Source organism: Eptesicus fuscus, chromosome 5, assembly GCF_027574615.1.
Source record: "Eptesicus fuscus isolate TK198812 chromosome 5, DD_ASM_mEF_20220401, whole genome shotgun sequence".
In the NCBI taxonomy this organism is placed as follows: domain Eukaryota; kingdom Metazoa; phylum Chordata; class Mammalia; order Chiroptera; family Vespertilionidae; genus Eptesicus; species Eptesicus fuscus.
The window spans coordinates 18,430-36,663 of NC_072477.1; the positions used below are offsets into that span (position 1 = coordinate 18,430).

Below are 18,234 nucleotides of genomic sequence, written 5' to 3' on the forward strand. Positions count from 1 at the left end.
CCCTAACCCTAACCCTAACCCTAACCCTAACCCTAACCCTAACCCTAACCCTAACCCTAACCCTAACCCTAACCCTAACCCTAACCCTAACCCTAACCCTAACCCTAACCCTAACCCTAACCCTAACCCTAACCCTAACCCTAACCCTAACCCTAACCCTAACCCTAACCCTAACCCTAACCCTAACCCTAACCCTAACCCTAACCCTAACCCTAACCCTAACCCTAACCCTAACCCTAACCCTAACCCTAACCCTAACCCTAACCCTAACCCTAACCCTAACCCTAACCCTAACCCTAACCCTAACCCTAACCCTAACCCTAACCCTAACCCTAACCCTAACCCTAACCCTAACCCTAACCCTAACCCTAACCCTAACCCTAACCCTAACCCTAACCCTAACCCTAACCCTAACCCTAACCCTAACCCTAACCCTAACCCTAACCCTAACCCTAACCCTAACCCTAACCCTAACCCTAACCCTAACCCTAACCCTAACCCTAACCCTAACCCTAACCCTAACCCTAACCCTAACCCTAACCCTAACCCTAACCCTAACCCTAACCCTAACCCTAACCCTAACCCTAACCCTAACCCTAACCCTAACCCTAACCCTAACCCTAACCCTAACCCTAACCCTAACCCTAACCCTAACCCTAACCCTAACCCTAACCCTAACCCTAACCCTAACCCTAACCCTAACCCTAACCCTAACCCTAACCCTAACCCTAACCCTAACCCTAACCCTAACCCTAACCCTAACCCTAACCCTAACCCTAACCCTAACCCTAACCCTAACCCTAACCCTAACCCTAACCCTAACCCTAACCCTAACCCTAACCCTAACCCTAACCCTAACCCTAACCCTAACCCTAACCCTAACCCTAACCCTAACCCTAACCCTAACCCTAACCCTAACCCTAACCCTAACCCTAACCCTAACCCTAACCCTAACCCTAACCCTAACCCTAACCCTAACCCTAACCCTAACCCTAACCCTAACCCTAACCCTAACCCTAACCCTAACCCTAACCCTAACCCTAACCCTAACCCTAACCCTAACCCTAACCCTAACCCTAACCCTAACCCTAACCCTAACCCTAACCCTAACCCTAACCCTAACCCTAACCCTAACCCTAACCCTAACCCTAACCCTAACCCTAACCCTAACCCTAACCCTAACCCTAACCCTAACCCTAACCCTAACCCTAACCCTAACCCTAACCCTAACCCTAACCCTAACCCTAACCCTAACCCTAACCCTAACCCTAACCCTAACCCTAACCCTAACCCTAACCCTAACCCTAACCCTAACCCTAACCCTAACCCTAACCCTAACCCTAACCCTAACCCTAACCCTAACCCTAACCCTAACCCTAACCCTAACCCTAACCCTAACCCTAACCCTAACCCTAACCCTAACCCTAACCCTAACCCTAACCCTAACCCTAACCCTAACCCTAACCCTAACCCTAACCCTAACCCTAACCCTAACCCTAACCCTAACCCTAACCCTAACCCTAACCCTAACCCTAACCCTAACCCTAACCCTAACCCTAACCCTAACCCTAACCCTAACCCTAACCCTAACCCTAACCCTAACCCTAACCCTAACCCTAACCCTAACCCTAACCCTAACCCTAGCCCTAACCCTAACCCTAACCCTAACCCTAACCCTAGCCCTAGCCCTAGCCCTAGCCCTAGCCCTAGCCCTAGCCCTAGCCCTAGCCCTAGCCCTAGCCCTAGCCCTAGCCCTAACCCTAGCCCTAGCCCTAGCCCTAGCCCTAACCCTAACCCTAACCCTAACCCTCACCCTAACCCTCACCCTCACCCTCTCCCTCACCCTCACCCTCACCCTCACCCTCACCCTCACCCTCACCCTCACCCTAGCCATAACCCTAGCCCTAGCCCTAGCCCTAACCCTAGCCCTAGCCCTAGCCCTAGCCCTAGCCCTAGCCCTAGCCCTAGCCCTAGCCCCGACCCCGACCCTGACCCCGAACCCGACCCTCACCCCGACCCTGACCCTGACCCTGACCCTGACCCTGACTCTGACCCTTTCATAGAGATGACCCCCTTCACCTGCCCCCTGCTGGCCCCACAGGTGATCTGGCAGAGCAGCCTTGCCTGAGTTCACTGACAAAGCACTGCTCTTCCTCCTCCTCCTGCTCCTTCACCTCCTTCTCCTCCTCTAGGTTGACCCCTCCTGCAGGCATAGGGGCTCTCGGGGCTCTAATCTGTGGGCCCAGGAAGGGTCAGTTGGGGACCCTGTCTACTGTCCTGTCCCAAGGCTCCCCACTTGCTCTTGTCTGCAGTGTCACAGCTGAGCGGCCGCTGCCTAGTCTCCTTTCCTGCCCAGGCCTCAGGATGGGTGGAAGCCAGTCTCAGGGCCTAGCCTAGGGTTGGGGCAGAGACACAGACCTGCCTCTGAGCAGGTAGGGTGGCCCCATAGTGACAGGCATTGATCAATGTGCAGAGGATAAAGCACAGGAGGCTGTTGCTATCATCTGAGGCTCCCAGCCACAGCAGCACATGCCCACCCATGGAGAACCGCCCCCCCCCCGACCCTCACCCCACCACATGCAGCCTGAAGCTCAAGACAGGAACTATTTATGCAAACGGGATGCATCTCCTCCACCTCAGCTTCCCAACAGCGCCTCTGTCCTCAGACAGGAAAACGGCAGAGACAAGGCAGTGCCCCCACAGGTCCACCTACATGGATGGGACAGACTCTGTGGCCAGGACAGATGATCATGATCAAGGGTGGCGAGGGATTCATGACCTCCTGATGATCATCAGAGATGATGACCCCCCCAGGCCTGCTTTTCTGAGTCCCCTGTACCTGCATTAGCTCCTGCTTCTTCTGCTGAGGATACACCTGCCCAATATCCTCCATGGTCCTGCCCTCAGGGCCCCTGGCTGTATTCTTGCAATGGGAACCAGTGGGTTGTAGATCTGTATGACCCTCACATATGCCCGGTCACTTTGGCTGCCCTGAAAGGACTTGAGTGGCCTGTGTTTTACCCGCCCGAGGACCAGCCAAGATCCTTCTCACTGGAGCATCTGCAGGTTCCAGGTGCTGTGAGAACAGGAAATCACTGGGGGTGGCAGGGGCAGGCTTTCTCCAGTCTTCACATCAAATGGTGTTTAATTTTGTTCTTTTGTGAAAAGAGGTCACACACTAGGTTAGGGTCAGAGTGGGGGCACTGCCCATGTGCTCAATATAGGGCAGAGGGGAAATTCAAGTTCATTAGATAAATTACAAAAAATAAGGTAAATGATCAATATTTGTTGACAACAACTATGTCTACAGAAAATGAGTGGGAGAACTATTATAAGTAAGCCAGTGGTGGTGGTGATGATGATGATGATGATGATGACGACCAGGATGGACTGAGACAGGCCTCAGGGTCTAATGAAATGAAGAGTTTTCATACAGACACACCATCATCACGGCTCCTCCAGTGAGCAGTGTTCACTCTTCCTGGTAAGTACTAACCGATTTCATAAATGGAACACCAATGAATTATGTAGCTTGAGTGATTCATGGTAAGACCAAATCCATAATGATACCAAAGGTGACCAACTGTGGATCCCTGGACTTGGAAGGTGTTACTTCTGGAGAAGAGACACTGTGTGAATGTTCATGTAGGAAACAGGGAACCTCTTCCCACCAGTTTGCAGTGACAGGTTCCTTATTTCTCTTAATTGTAGAGAGTGGCTCTAGGATCAAGCCTCAGGCTGACCTGTGGCAGGGCCACAAACAAGTCCCAGCCTGGAGGGCAGAGCTCTCCTAGCATAATTAAGCCTGACCTTGTAGCCCTCCCTATTTCCTTCCTAAGTAGCTAATGGTCAGTGGGAGGTGCAGCAAGTGTTGCCAAAACAAGAACCTTTGTATACATGTTAATCCACCCTTGTTGTAATCAGACTGTATAAAATAAATGTGCTGTATCAGATCTGAGTCACTGTCTCTCCATCAGAGGACAGCTGTCCCACCTGGCCCTAGCTTTTTCCTTCTATCTCTGAGTTTGTCTCTTTCCTTCATTTTCTCAATCCCCAGCCGCCCCTACTTAGGAACCAGACCGATCTCTAGCCGTGCTGGACCCGGAAAAGAGAAATATTTATACTTAATTCCTGCCTACATGATCTTTAACATTTCTACTTCTCACAAACTTCTGCTCATCATTTTTCAGGTATTTCCTACACATATACAAGCTGTCTCTCTCATGCCCTGCACTTCCTTCTGGGCCTTCACTGGAGGAGGCTTTAAATCCATTTGCCCAGTAACTCTCTGTCCTTGAGCATCAGGTATATCTCTGTCACGTGACTCAAAATAATCCAGCTTCCTCCACTCACCCAGTTCCATGGTCACATCCACATTTATGGGTAGCAGTACTCTCCTCTGGTACCAGAACCCGCTCCAGTCCCTGTGTCTGCTGTGGCCAATTCACATGGACAGCGGAGGCTCAGCATTTTCTAGGGAGTTTTTGTAAGAACTGGCAAAAGAGATCCCATTAAAAAATATTGTTAAATTAGCCTTGGTTAAAAGAAAAGACTTTGGCATGCCAATAATTCAGTTGAGCAAATGAAAACAAACATAAACATAAGGAATATATTTCCAAATCATATGTCTAATGTGAGAAGGTGTAAATTTTACATTGTTAACGTAAAAAAACATTGAGACCTGTAAAGAATTTTTGTAAGTTTTTTTGAGCCAAACTGTCTTCATAAGCTGGGAAGCAGAACCTCAAGGAATTGAGATAATGCTCCGGAGAATGCCAGGTTACATTTGTATTTATAAATTGCCATCAAAGGAGGAACATAGATGGGTTACATGAAATTCATTGGTGATAGATTAAGGAGGTGGGATAAAGCAAAACGGGGAACACCCCTGGGACTGGATCAAAAGTGAAATGATGGACACGTACTTAGTTGGGTGCAGGAACAATTAACCTGATAATGAAGGGGTTTGTGGTATCTGTCCTGGCACCCACCACATTTGGTTATGCCCCAGGGGCTCCAGAAGAAGGGAAGTTACAACTTACCCAGACATTTCAAGGGTACATTATCATAGACTAGAGGCCCGGTGCACGAAATTCGTGCACGGAGGGGGGTTGTCCCTCAGCCCAGCCTGTACCCTCTCCAATCTGGGACTCCTGGAGGGATGTCTGACTGCCCGTTTAGGCCCGATGGTGGGCCTAAACGGGCAGTCGGACATCCCTCTCACAATCCAGGACTGCTGGCTCCCAACTGCTTGCCTGCCTGCCTTCCTGATTGCCCCTAACCGCTTCTGTCTGCCAGCCTGATCACCCCCTAACCACTCTGCTGCCAGCCTGTTTGCCCCCAACTTCCCTCCTCTGCCAGCCTGGTTACCCCTAACTGCCCTCTCCTGCAGGGTTGATCACCTCCAACTGTCCTCCCTTGCAGGCCGGGTGCCTCCCAACTGCCCTCTCCTGCTGGCCATCATGTGTCCACATGGGGGCAGGATCTTTGACCACATGGGGGCAGCTATATTATGGGTTGCAGTGATGATCAATCTGCATAGTACTCTTTTATTAGATAGGATAGAGGCCTGGTACAGGGGTGGGGGCCAGCTGGTTTGCCCTGAAGGGTGTCCTGGATCAGGTGGGGGTTCCCTTGGGGCGTGGGGAGGCCTCAGCAAGAGGCCTGTGGTGGTTTGCAGGCCGGCCACGCCACCTGGCAACACAAGCAGAGGCCCTGGTGTCTGGAATTTATTTTCCTTCTACAGTTGAAACTTTGTAGCCTGGAGCGGAGCCAATCCTGGGGCTTTGGCAGCCATTTGTGTTGGGATTATAATTGAAACTTTGTTGCCTTAAGCGGGTGGACCTGGCCAGGGTGTGTGGAAAGCTTTGCTTCCCCTGTTGCCAGCGGCAACCCTGGCCTGCTCTCTCAAGCTCCATTCTGCCGCCATTTGTTTGAATTTGTTTACCTTCTATAATTGAAACTTTGTAGCTTGAGTGGAGGCTTAGGCCTGCAAAGGCTGGCAGAAAGCTTGGCTTCCTCTGTTACCTAGGAAACCTTGCTCTCTGTGGCTGTAGCCATCTTGGTTTGGGTTAATTTGCATACTCGCTCTGATTGGATGGTGGGCGTGGCTTGTGGGTGTGTCGAAGGCGGGGTCAATTTGCATATTTGTCTATTATTAGATAGGATGCAAAAAGACAGATAGGCTCCGTTAAGGTAAAGGTTGATCTTGTCAGTGAAGATACCTGCCTAGGATGTAACTGCCCACCATACTGCGTTTAGTTAAAGTTTAATTTCAGACCATCCTTTGTGGTTACTTTAGGTCTCTGTGTTTGCAAGACTGCTATGCAGGCTGCCCCTGAGCTTGTCAGGTCATCATGTGGCCCCTTTCGTCCACAACATTAAGAATGTTATATGTTATGGGCATGATCCCTGCACCCTCTGACCATACAGACCTCCCAGGGGAAGGGCAAAGGGAGAAAGGGAGGCTGGGAGGGAGGAATTCCTCTCAGGGTTTAAGTTGCCTTTCCTGTGAGAAATTCTATGGTGGAATTCTCCTCACTCACCTCCCTCTGAACCCCAACATCACTGATGACACTCGAGAAAACAGGTCAAGCTCCTTCCATCATTACTTCAACATATGAGTGATTCTATGTTGTGCACATACATGATCACTGCTTTTATTTCGTGTCTTCTCTCCACGTAGAGCCATGACTATTTCTGATGGAACTATTTGTTGTCTCTGCAATAGGTCATGAGCTTGCATAAAGGAAGAGTTTGCACAACAATCTGAAGACAAAGTAACATTTTCCAACATCAAAAATCAAGAATGTCCCACGTTCCTGTGCTTGGGAGGTAGTTTCTGGGATCAAAATAACACCATAATCCTATATAATAAAGATGTGATATGCAAATTGACCGCCACTCCAACACACAAGATGGCGGCCCCCATGTGGTCAAAGATGGCTGTCCCCATGTACACAAGATGGCTGCCTCAAGAAGGCCTACAGGGGAGGGCAGTTGTGGGTAATCAGGCCTACAGGGAGGACAGGTGGAGGGATCTAGGCCTGCAGGGAAGGAAGTTGGAGGGAACCAGGCCTGCAGGGAGGGCAGTTGGGGGGAACCCAGGACTTTAGGGGAAGGCAGTTGGGGGATCCAGGCCTGCATGAGAGAGACCATCCCTACAGGAGATGGCAGTGGGGGCAACCAGGCCTGCAGGGAAGGGCAGTTGGGAGAAAACCAGGCCTGCAGGGCCAGCAGTTGGGGGAACCAGACCTGCAGAGGAGGGCAGTTGGGGGTGATGAGGCCTGCAGGGGAGGGCAGTTGGGAGGAACAAGCCCTATAGGGGAGGGCAGTGGGGGCAATCAGGCTGCAGGGGGGGGGGCAGTTAGGGAAGACCAGGCTGGAAGGGAGGGCAGTCAGGGGCAATCGAGCCCAGAGGGGAGCAGTTAGGCATAGATCAGGCTGGCAGCAGAGTGGTTAGGGGCAATCAGGCAGGCAGGCAGTTGAACGGTTGGGAGCCAGCAGTCCCAGATTGCGAGAAGGTCCCAGATTGAAGAGGGTGCAGGCTGAGCTGAGGGACACACACAACCCCTCTACCCCCTACACACCCCCGTGAATTAATTTTGTGCACTGGGCCTCTAGTTAAGATATAAAATATTGAGAGGGGATGTTCTTTACTTCTTTTTCTTTTTTTTTTTTTTTGTAAGAAAGTAGAAATAATTTGTGTGAAATTATGATATAAAAAGTAGAAAATGGTGTACATACTAGTATTGAGTCAAAAACTCTTGGAACGAATACTAATCTCATTTAAATCAGTATGAAAGATGCATGAGAACTTACTCATCTAGACCACCATTTCTCCTTAATTTTAAGGAGAAAGTTTAAGGATTTTTTTTTTACGTAATTATAATATGTCTCATGACCCAGTTGGCCCCCTGTCCCTGACTCATATGCAGAGTGAGGTCAAGGGAAGAGATGCCCCCACAGAGGTCCCAGAAAGACCATGGAAGCTTGACATTAGACCCTCCACTTATAGAAAAGGCGGCCCTAAAAGCAAATTTCTGTTCAAGGCCCAGGGTACATCCTTTCCTGTGCTGTGAAGGCTCACAGCTCACTCCTCACACAGGGCTGAGGTCTCTGGGAAGGCAGAGCTGTGCTTTAGAAGAAGATGAGCCTGCTGGGTCTTCTCCTGTGCCTGCTGACAGCCCTCCAAGGTGAGAGTCTCAGGGGTCAGACAGGAGTCATGGCATGGCTGTGACTGCAAGTGACTGAGAGGGACTGAGGCTCCTTTTCCCCAGGTGTCCTGTCCCAGGTGCAGCTGCAGGAGTCCGGCCCCGAACTGGTGAAGCCCTCGCAGACCCTCTCCCTCACCTGCTCTGTCTCCGGTTATGCCATGAACACTGATAGTTGCTGGAGCTGGATCAGCCAACCCGTGGAGAAGGGGCTGGAGTGTATGGGGCTCATATGTGGTAGTGGGAACACTTATTACAGCCCCTCCATCAAGAGCCAAACCTCCATCTCCAGAGACACATTCAAAAACCAGTACTCCCTGCTGCTGAACTCCGTGACCACACCACCGAGGACACAGCCGTGTATTACTGTGCGAGACACCCAGTGAGGGGAAGTCAGTGTGAGCCCAGACACAAACCTCCCTTAGGATACAGCAGGGCTGGGCTGCAGGGGCACTCTGAATGCAAGGGGGAGCTCATGACCTCACCAAGTCCAAAGAGCAGCTCCAGGAAAAGGAGCAGAGGGAGGTGGGAAGGAAAGCGCCTTCCTGTTGGGCGAAGGAATTTCCTCTCAAGCTTTCAGTTGCCTCCAGGGACGGTTCTTCTTTCTCATGTTCTCACTACAGAAAACAATGAGCAAGGGGCATTGTTTGCAGGTGACATGACGTATGCACTCCTTCACAAATTCTAAAAGTGGCTTTTTTCACTCTTTTCAATGTTTTACTAATGAGTGTGAACTCCGCAGCTGGGTTGCTGTGTTTGGGCTGTGTGCACAGTTCTGCATCCCTCCCTCAGGGGGCGCCCAGCTCCCTCAGTTTCTGACTCTCCGTGAGCCCTCCTCCTCCAAGTTCCAAGGAGATCACAGGCCCTCTCTCTGCCGAAAGGCCTGAGCACACTCAGGGCTGCTGACCTCACCCATTCTCTATGGGTCCACATTGACCCCTGGAAGAGCTGTCAGCTCAGCGCACCAAACACAGGGAGCCCCACATCCACCCACAGGAGGGTCTTGCTCTCCATCAGGAAGCAATGCCAACCCACAGCAGGGGCAGGTGACCCTGAGGGCTTGGATGTGCCAGCAGTTGTTAGAAGTCAAACAAAAAAGTAAATGGACCATGCCCTCCCCCCATTTTACATACAACTATACAAAATGAGCAAAAAATGAAAAAAGGGTCCTTATGGGTGTACAAAAACCATATCTAAAGTAAACAAGAAGATTAAATATAAATAAGCAAATGAAGATGGTGATGATGATGTTGACAAATGGTGGTAATAATAGAACTGGAAAGAACGCTTTGCCCAATGTCTTGGTGGGTACCTGTCCTTTCCCACCAATCTGTCATCAGGTTTTTCAAAGCCTTTTTCAACTTACAGTTGGGCCATTGGGGTCTCAATCCCTAATGGCCTCTGAAGAGGAGGCGCCTGCTTTGTTTACTTATAAGAACTCATTGTGTGTGAACAACCACCATGTCCACAGAAAATGAGAAGAATGGTTAAAAGTAAGCACATTGTGGTGGTGATGATGATGTCCATGATGATTGCAATGAAGATGATGGACTGAGACAGGAACCCTGGTCTAATGGACTGAAGGCCCCTCATACAGACACACCATCACCTTGGCGCCTCCAGTGAGGAATGTCCACGTTTCCCAGTGAGTGTGGAGAGATTTCATAAATGGGACTCCAATGAATTATGAAGCTTCGGTGATTTATGGCGAGAGCTTGTGAGGAATGACCCCAAAGGTGTCCAAGTGGGAATACCCTGGTCCTAGAACAGAGACACTGTGAGAATGTTCATGTAGGAATCAGGGGTCTCCTTCCCACCACTTTGCAGTGACAGGTTCCTTATTTCCCTTGATCCCTGCCTGCATGATCTTTAATGTTTCTACTTCAATCAACTCCTGCTCATCATTATTCAGGTATTTCTTACGATGATGCGAGCTCTCTCTATCATGCCCTGCACTTACTTTTGGGCCTTCACTGCAGAGACTTTACACCCACATGTCCAGTAACCCTCTGTCCATGAACGTCAGGCATGTTTCTGTCATGTGACTCAAATCAAGTCCAGCTTCCTCCCATCATCCAGGTCCACAATCACGTCCACACTTATGGGTTGTTTCCCAGCAGCGCTCCCCTTTTCTACCAGAACCTGCTCCAGTCCCTGTGGCTGCTGTAGCCAATCCACATGGGCAGTGGAGGCCCAGCATTTTCTGATGAATTCTTTGTAAAATCACCCAAAACAGGTCTCATCAAAGAAAATACTGATGAACCGAACTTAGTAAAAGCAAAATATTTATTCCACCAAATATTCCATCAAGGAAATTAAATGACAACTTAGCAATAGAATATTTTCTGAATCCTGTGCCTGATGGAGAATGTGTGCATTGCTCATTAAGGCTGTGGTATGTTATGGGGAGAGCCCAGCACCCTCTGACCACAGTGAGCATCCTCAGGAACAGGGCAGAGGGAGGCTGGGTGTGACAGCTACCTGAAATACTTGAAGTTCCCTTTCCTCTGAGAAAATGTATACTAGGAAGTCCCCAATTTCCCTCACTCTGAACCCCAACATCACTGATAACACTAGACTGAGAAATCAGGTCACTTAACAGACTGCCATATCACTTCAACATATGAAAGATTCTCAATGATACACATGCATAATCACTGTTTTCATTTCTAATATTTTCTCCAGTTTATAACATGATCATTTCTGATATGATTAGTTCGGGGTTTCTGCAGTAAGCCATGGCTTGATTAAGGGAAGAGTTTGCACAGTGTGTTATAACACAATAAAAAGGTTCCAACATCAAGAATCAAAGGCATCCCTTTTTCTTGTGCTTGGAAAGCAGTTACTCACATCCAAGTAACCTCATAAATGAAGACAATGTGATGGAAAAATGGCTGTGCTTTTAAAAATATTTTACACCAACGTGAACATATTTACTGTATGAAATGACAATGATAAACTTTTGGTACTTGTAGATTATGTAATTGTTGAATTTCAGAAGCTAAACAAATGCTAATCCCTATTAAATTTGTTTGAAAGATGAATGAGAATTTACCAATGGAACCTACTCATCTAGTCAAACATTACCTCTTAGCTCAGGTGAGGTTGTCCTTGAACTAACTCCAATGTGCTTCATGACTCAGGTGGCCCCCTTATCCTTACTTAGCTGGTAAGTGACGTCAAGGGAAGAGATGCCCCAAATGACCAGGGAATACAGACCTCAGGACCTCTACTTATAAGGAAAAGGCTGCCCCACATTCAAATTTCCCTTCAAACTCCAGGGTATAAACTCTCCTGGGCTGTGCAGGCTCTCAGCTCTCTCCTCACATAAGGTTGAGGTCTCTGGGAATGCAGAGCTGTGCCCTAGAAGAAGATGAGATTGACTGCTGGGTCTTCTCCTGTGCCTGCTGACAGCCCCCCAGGTTGAGGGTCTAGGGGTCAGGAAGGAAGGGGTTGTGGGATGGCTGTGTGTGACTGGCAGGACTGATGCTCCTTGTCCCAAGGTGTCCTGTGCCAGGTGCAGCTGCAGGAGTCAGGCCCAGGACTGGTGAAGCCCTCGCAGACCCTCTCCCTCACCTGCACTGTCTCTGGATTTTCTCTGAGAAGCTATGGTGTACACTGGACCAGCCAGGATGCAGGGAAGGGGCTGGAGTGGGTCGGGGTTATGTGGTCTGGTAGAGGTACAGACTATAACTCAACACTAAAATCCCGCCTCAGCATCACTAGGGACACATCCAAGTGCCAAGTTTACTTAACTCTGAACAGCCTGAGAGACAAGGACATGTCCGTGTATTACTGTGTGAGAGAGTGAGGGGAAGTCAGTGGACCCCAGACACTAACCTTCCTGAGAAAGACAGCAGGGATGGGCTGCAGGGGGCGATCAGGACACCACAGCACAGAGAGCAGACCCAGGAGCAGGGGCAGAGGGAGGTGGAGAGGGAAGGGCCTTCCTGTTGGTCACAGGGATTTCCTCTCAAATTCTCATCTGCCTCCATGGAGGGTTCTTCTTCTTTCTCTGAGGCGCTAATTTCCCGCTTTCTCATTGCAGACCCCAGAGGAGGAGGTAACACTGCAGCTGGCAGATGACAGGTACAGAGATGGGGACTCTCCTCACCAAGTTCACCACCCCACCAGGACCCATTGTCGCCTGCTGTTATCGTTCTCACCTACTTGGTCCTAGATTCTGAGCTCCATGAGCCTGGGAACCTGCTCTTTCTTCCCAGCTACGCCACATTACCCATCACAGAAGACAGTTTCCGTCAATAAGGGACCACTTGTGTCCCAACTTCAGCTCTGAACATGTCTGTCCACCACAAACACCCAGGTCCACCAATTTGTGGGAATTTTGACTTTTAAATCTCACATGATGTTCCTGTGTTGCATGGAAGAAATTTCTAATTTTAAAGTGTTCAGGTAAAGTTATACTTTCATCTGTTTTACATGACATTGTACAATGGCATTTCTGGGAAAACTATGAAGACACAGAGGAGGGAGGTTTCCAGCCCCACAGGCCTGTGGGGAAGAGGGTGTTGATGCCTTCCCAGGACTCAGCTCGCACTCACTGCCACCCTCTGCAGTGCACAGGGGAGAGGAGAGGCCCATGTGCAGGCTCCCCTGAGGCCAGAGTCAGGTGGGCCACTTCTTCCTCCTTTCTGACTGAGTGCCACTGACTGGTCCACTCCACACAGGGAAGGGTGCTCTCCGCTGGGCTCAGCTGTCATTAGCAGACAAGGAAACCTCATTCTTAGCCCACGCCCACAGCCACGGCCTGTGAAACAGTCAGGGATTTGATGTGTGTTTGTTGGGAAGACCCAACCTGTTTAGAGAAAGTGACCTTACCTAGGGACTGGGGAACACTTGGTGCTCAGGGCACAATTGTGGGTAACTGTCAGGAATTGGTCCTACAGGAATCTGTGGCCACTGTCACTAATCCTGGGACAGGCATCCACAGAGCAAGGTCAGATGCTGACCAGGTCTCCTGTCCAGACCCGAGTCTCAGGCTCACTCAGGGCTCTTACATACCTATAAGAACTGCACAGGATGCTAAAGTGCGGTACTCACGCTTTATTGCACATGCTGGCCAGCGAGCTGTCAGAGAGAGTGATGTGAAAACATTCATGGTGTGCACACCCAAGATATGGACAGGACCCCTGCAGCCATTCAGAAGGTGGGCTTGAGCTCTGCCAGTGGGTTATGGTGACTTTTTTCAGGTGTTTCTTCATGTTGCCTGAGTTGTACAGGGGTCGGAAGGCTGACTTGTTGTTTACTTTCCAACTTGCACTTCAGTGACTGTAGTGGTCTGGACAGTTCTCACATTCGTGGCTACCCCGAAGAGCAGTGCGGCTACGAGGGCAAGCAAGCGACCAAAAGCGACTCTCAAATGCACGATTGACATAGGATTTGTCTTCACACTCCGAGTTCTTCTTGGCGGGGGTCCGCTGTCCACACTCCCTCCGGCACCAGGGTTTATGCACCGGGGAGGGTCCCAGCCTACATGGCAATGGCAGTTCCCTTGGTTGTTGCACACGCCCCTGTAGTTGCATTTCGAAGGGTGGCAGTTGTAGTTTATGGCTTCTATGGAAGAGTTACAGGAGCCCTTATCACAAAATTTTTTTGAACGACAGGGGGTACCAGTTCTCACAAAACCAGCGTCGGTTGTTTCTGCTCCACGGTGTGTATCCAGTCCAAAACACCAGGTGTTTCCCCGGAAAGACTGATGGAAAGCCACGTGTTCCTGCACGTGAGGCAAATGAGTAACGTTTGTACACTGTAGGCGTCCACACAATAAGTTACGGGTACTACAACCGGTTGGATTGAACACATGAGTAATTCTACAGTGTCCGAATCGGTTTGCCAGGAAATTGAAGAAGTAGCAGGTTGCTGGAGCATTCAGTGCCCCTTCCCCAAAGATCTCCTTGCAGTGCATACTGCGGTCGGTACAATTGCCATGATAACAGTAGCCGTCCTCGGTGCACGGGGTTCCATCTTGCAGATAAAAATTCATAGGACAGCTCGTTTCCTTCCCCATGCAGTACTCCGGAAGGTCACAGATATTCTGAATCGGTCTGCACAGCGTCCCCGCGGGTGTGTAGATGCAGTTTGTGCAGCATCTTTCTCTGTCACAAATGCTTCCAGGTGTGAAGCTGCAGTCGGTTTTACAGCAGGTGTTGGTATAGCACTCCTTGAAGGACCCACAGTCGCACTGCTCTTTGTCTTCCACCTCAGAGTTTCCACATCGAGTGACTGTCAGGCTTTCATTTGCATGGACAAATCCAGTTAAGTAGAGGCATGCTGCATGGTCAGCACTATAGGAGTTTTGTAGGAATGCCATGGAGCAGTTGCTAAAGGCATCTGTCAACACGGGGTACCTGTACATGATGCAGGTGGTCCTTCGCTGGCAAACACAATCAGCTGTATCCATATACACACCTATTGTCCTCCCAACTTGCTGGGTGGCTATTACTGCCAACAATAATACATGTCTGTACAGGTGACCCACATAGACCAGACTGTGGGGCGTACACATACTGTTCAAAATGGGATTAAAATTAAGTTCATGGGGTTCATCTTTAAGCACCATTAAGCCTGAATAGGGCCGAAAAGGATTATAAATGTTGTGCCGATAATTCTGAGCAAATGGACCAAACGGCACATAAAAGTTGGTCATATCGGTTGGATCCCTCTTATTATAAATGACCAGGATGCTGATGTAGTACCTTATGTCAAGGCCTCGGAACATGGAGTCCATTAAACTCCCTAGATATACTAGGAATTTGATGTTCTCTGACACATTTCTGTACAGAGTATAAATGGACTTGGAACTCATGAGGCAGGCTTTCAGGTTTCCTCTGTGGGATGAATAGAGCTTACTGCTGATCCTGGAGGCTGCACTGGTGTTCACTTTGGAGAGCAGAGGGTGCCTCTCTGCCTTGTATCCCAGCCTGGACGTAGGTCCTGTGGCGTTGGTGTCGGCTACAATCTGAGAAATGATATGCTCAAACCTCTGGGAATCCTTGAGGGGTTTGATTTCATAGGCAAGGTCGTCCACCTTCATGATTCCTTCCAGGCCCCCATAGCACGTGTCCACAGTGACCATGGAGAGAGGGACGTCCTCCAGGTAGCCCAGGTAGTAACAGTCGAGCGGGAAAAAGGGGTGGTCCACCTGCAAGGCTCCTTGGTCATCCTGCGTCATCACCACCAGCTGCCCAGGCCAAAAGAGTCTCTTGCGCCGCATGTGGAGGACGTGTCTCTGGCCCCCGAACCTCAGGCTGTAGGAGAGCCAGCCTGCTGCCAGCAGGGCTTTGCCATGGTGCAGCTCCTTCCTGGGAATCACCACCTCCGAGGAGATGTAGCGCCAGGAGGGACGACCTTCAGAACACTGGGTGGGAGCCAGCACCACCCAGAGCCCAAACAGCAAGATGGGCGTCCTCAGCGTGATGGGATCCCCTTCCAGCCTCATGCCCTTGTTGAGGGAGAACTGTCAACGGGGACCAAGAGAGAGAGGTTCTTCAGTGAAGCTGGGTCCCCACCATCTGCTGTGGCCACTTCCTGCCAAGGGGATAGTGACAGAAAACCCACCCTGGCAGGGTTGCTGAGGTAACAATGACAGGGCGTGTCAGTGGGTGGAGCTGGACATGCATTCAGCTGGGGTGGGGGTGGGGAGGTGAGAGGCGGATCTGAATGCTAAGGTGGAAATAAGAGAGAAGGAAGCAGAGCCCTGTCTCTCCTGCACACCTCAGTCTTCCCTCTCCAACCTGCACACAGGCTGTGTAGTTTCAGCAGTTAAAGTCCCAACAACCCCGTCATCACGGTGCGCTTGCATCATTCCCAAGGGTCACTGCTGTCCTTGTGATTGGGCCGCTTCTCCTACGCCTCTGGCAGGCGAACTGGACTTTGTGAATTTTACCCTCGTAGGTGTTGACATGGTTCCTTTCAGTAACTATATGTATCTTCTTCTGGTCTGCAGCTAAGAAGTTTCCAACTGTGGAAGAAAGGAGCAACATGCTAACCTGACAAGCTCAGGGGAGGCCTGTGTGGCAATCTTGCAAACTCAGAGACCTAAAATAACCACAAAAAATGGTCTGAAAATGAAATATTTAACTACAAACAGGTTACGGTGGGTAGTCATGTCCTAGATTGGTATTTTCCCTGACAAAGATCAACTTAGATCTTTTCTGAGCCCATTTACCTTTTTGCCTCTAAGATAAACACATCTGTGAGATGTCTGGGTAACTTGTAACTTCCCTTTTTTGGGAGCCTCTGGGACACAACCAAATGTGGTGGGCACCAGGACAGATACCACCAATCCTTTCATTATCATGTTAATTGTTCCTGCACCCACCTAAGTATGTGTCCATCATTTTACTTTTGATCCAGTCCCAGGGGTTTCCCACCACTTTGCTTTATCCTACCTTCTTAATCTATCACCAATGAATTTCATGTGACCCATCTATGTCCCTCCTATGATTGCAATGTATAAATACAAATGTAACCCGCCATTCTCTGGAACATTATCTCAATTCATTGAGGTTCTGCTTCCTGGCATATGTCGACAGCTTGGCCCAAATAAACTCACAAAAATTCTTTATAGGTTTCAATGTTTTTTGGGTTTTTTTTTTTACGTTAACACAACAGTGAGCTCCTGCTGATTGCTGCTTGGAAGCTCTTTGGGGCCTAGTGAGTGAAGCGTCTCCCAGTGTCTACCTGAGGCTTCCTGGACGAGGTTTTCCTTTTCCTCCTCCAGCTGCTGATGACGGGAAGGACTTCTGGTCCAGTGGGAGCCATGGGGTTGTTCCCTGGAGCCCTTCCATGTGGTTCTCTCCTTGGCCTTTGAGAGATGCTTCGTCTGCACATGCTGACCAGCTCTCCACTGAAGACACATTGGGCCTCTGTGGGTGTCCTTCGGGAGAGTGTTATGGAATGTGGAATTTATGAAATTGGCAGGGAAGTGACAATCCGACACTGTGAGCTTTGGTAAAGTGCCTTTAATGAAAACAGTGCTGCTGGTTCAGGGGACTCTAAGATTCAGATCCTGTACCGCCTGGACAATGAGAATTTTATCCATATATATTGAAAGGCTTAAAAAGAACAAACCAGGCCAGAGAAAGATTTATTGTGCTTAGAAGATATCTTGTAGAAAGCTTGTGGCCTTGAGCACAGCATAGCTCAGATAACCAGGACACACCTGGCATGGGAGGAACTAAGGACTGGCCAGACCCATCTCCCACATTCTTTACAAATGGAATTAATTACCAGCTAGCAAGAGAGTGCAGTAGAGGATGTGAGGGCGATCTGGCTGAGACATCTGTCACCCCATTGATCGCCAGGGTTGATTCGGCTGATCTGGCTGGCTAGGCGGGTGTCCCCCTCCTCCCGCACCGACCCATGTGCGTCCCTCCCGAAGCTGCACGCTCGGTCGAAGAGGACGACCTTCCCCCCAGAGGAGAGGACCGGTCTTCGGTCAAGGGTATACGAGTAGCTGCGCTCCCCTGCTAGAACCTCCAAACAAGAGAGTGCAGTAGAAAGCAGGTTACTGGGACTAATTCAGTTTGCTAGTCCCCTGAAAATGTCTCATTTTCCCTATCATGAGAACCAATATTTTATACATTTTTATCTAAATTGTGCAGTTTCTTGAGGAGGGGATGAGAAATTCACTCACAGGTCCCAATAAGAATTGATCATGGTTTTCTAGTACTGGGTGGCAACTGTCCTTTTACTAAAGGATACAGTCACTATTTGAGCATAATGTGGTCATGGATGTATTTCCAGGGCTATACATTGTTCTCTCTTCTGCCCACATTCCTTTCCCACTGAAAGACTTCTGAGTCCTCCCACAGTGTTCACCTACCCCTCATACTGTGATACAGACAGACTCCTTCACCTGCTCTTCAGTTTCCACAGAGGGTGGCATGTGGGTACCTGAGTTATCAAAGTCTAAATACATTTGCCTTCCCTCTTGGATGCTCTGTACAGGCTGAGCGATCCTGCCACTTCCTGCTGGTACAGCAGGAGACGTGAGGTG

At 49.6% G+C, this 18,234-nt stretch overlaps 1 protein-coding gene and 1 pseudogene across 1 annotated transcript; one reads left to right on the top strand and one right to left on the bottom strand.

Moving 5' to 3' along the window:
• Positions 1 to 8,149: 8,149 nt before the first annotated feature.
• Positions 8,150 to 12,479, top strand: LOC129148931 (Ig heavy chain V region 1B43-like; annotated as a pseudogene).
• Positions 8,660 to 15,672, bottom strand: LOC129148932 (disintegrin and metalloproteinase domain-containing protein 29-like). Its single transcript, XM_054715390.1, has 2 exons — positions 13,275 to 15,672; positions 8,660 to 8,830 (listed from the first exon to the last, which is right to left on the bottom strand). The coding sequence occupies exon 1, from the start codon at positions 15,670 to 15,672 to the stop codon at positions 13,477 to 13,479; it is 2,196 nt and encodes a 731-aa protein (XP_054571365.1). The 3' UTR covers positions 8,660 to 8,830; positions 13,275 to 13,476.
• Positions 15,673 to 18,234: the final 2,562 nt, after the last annotated feature.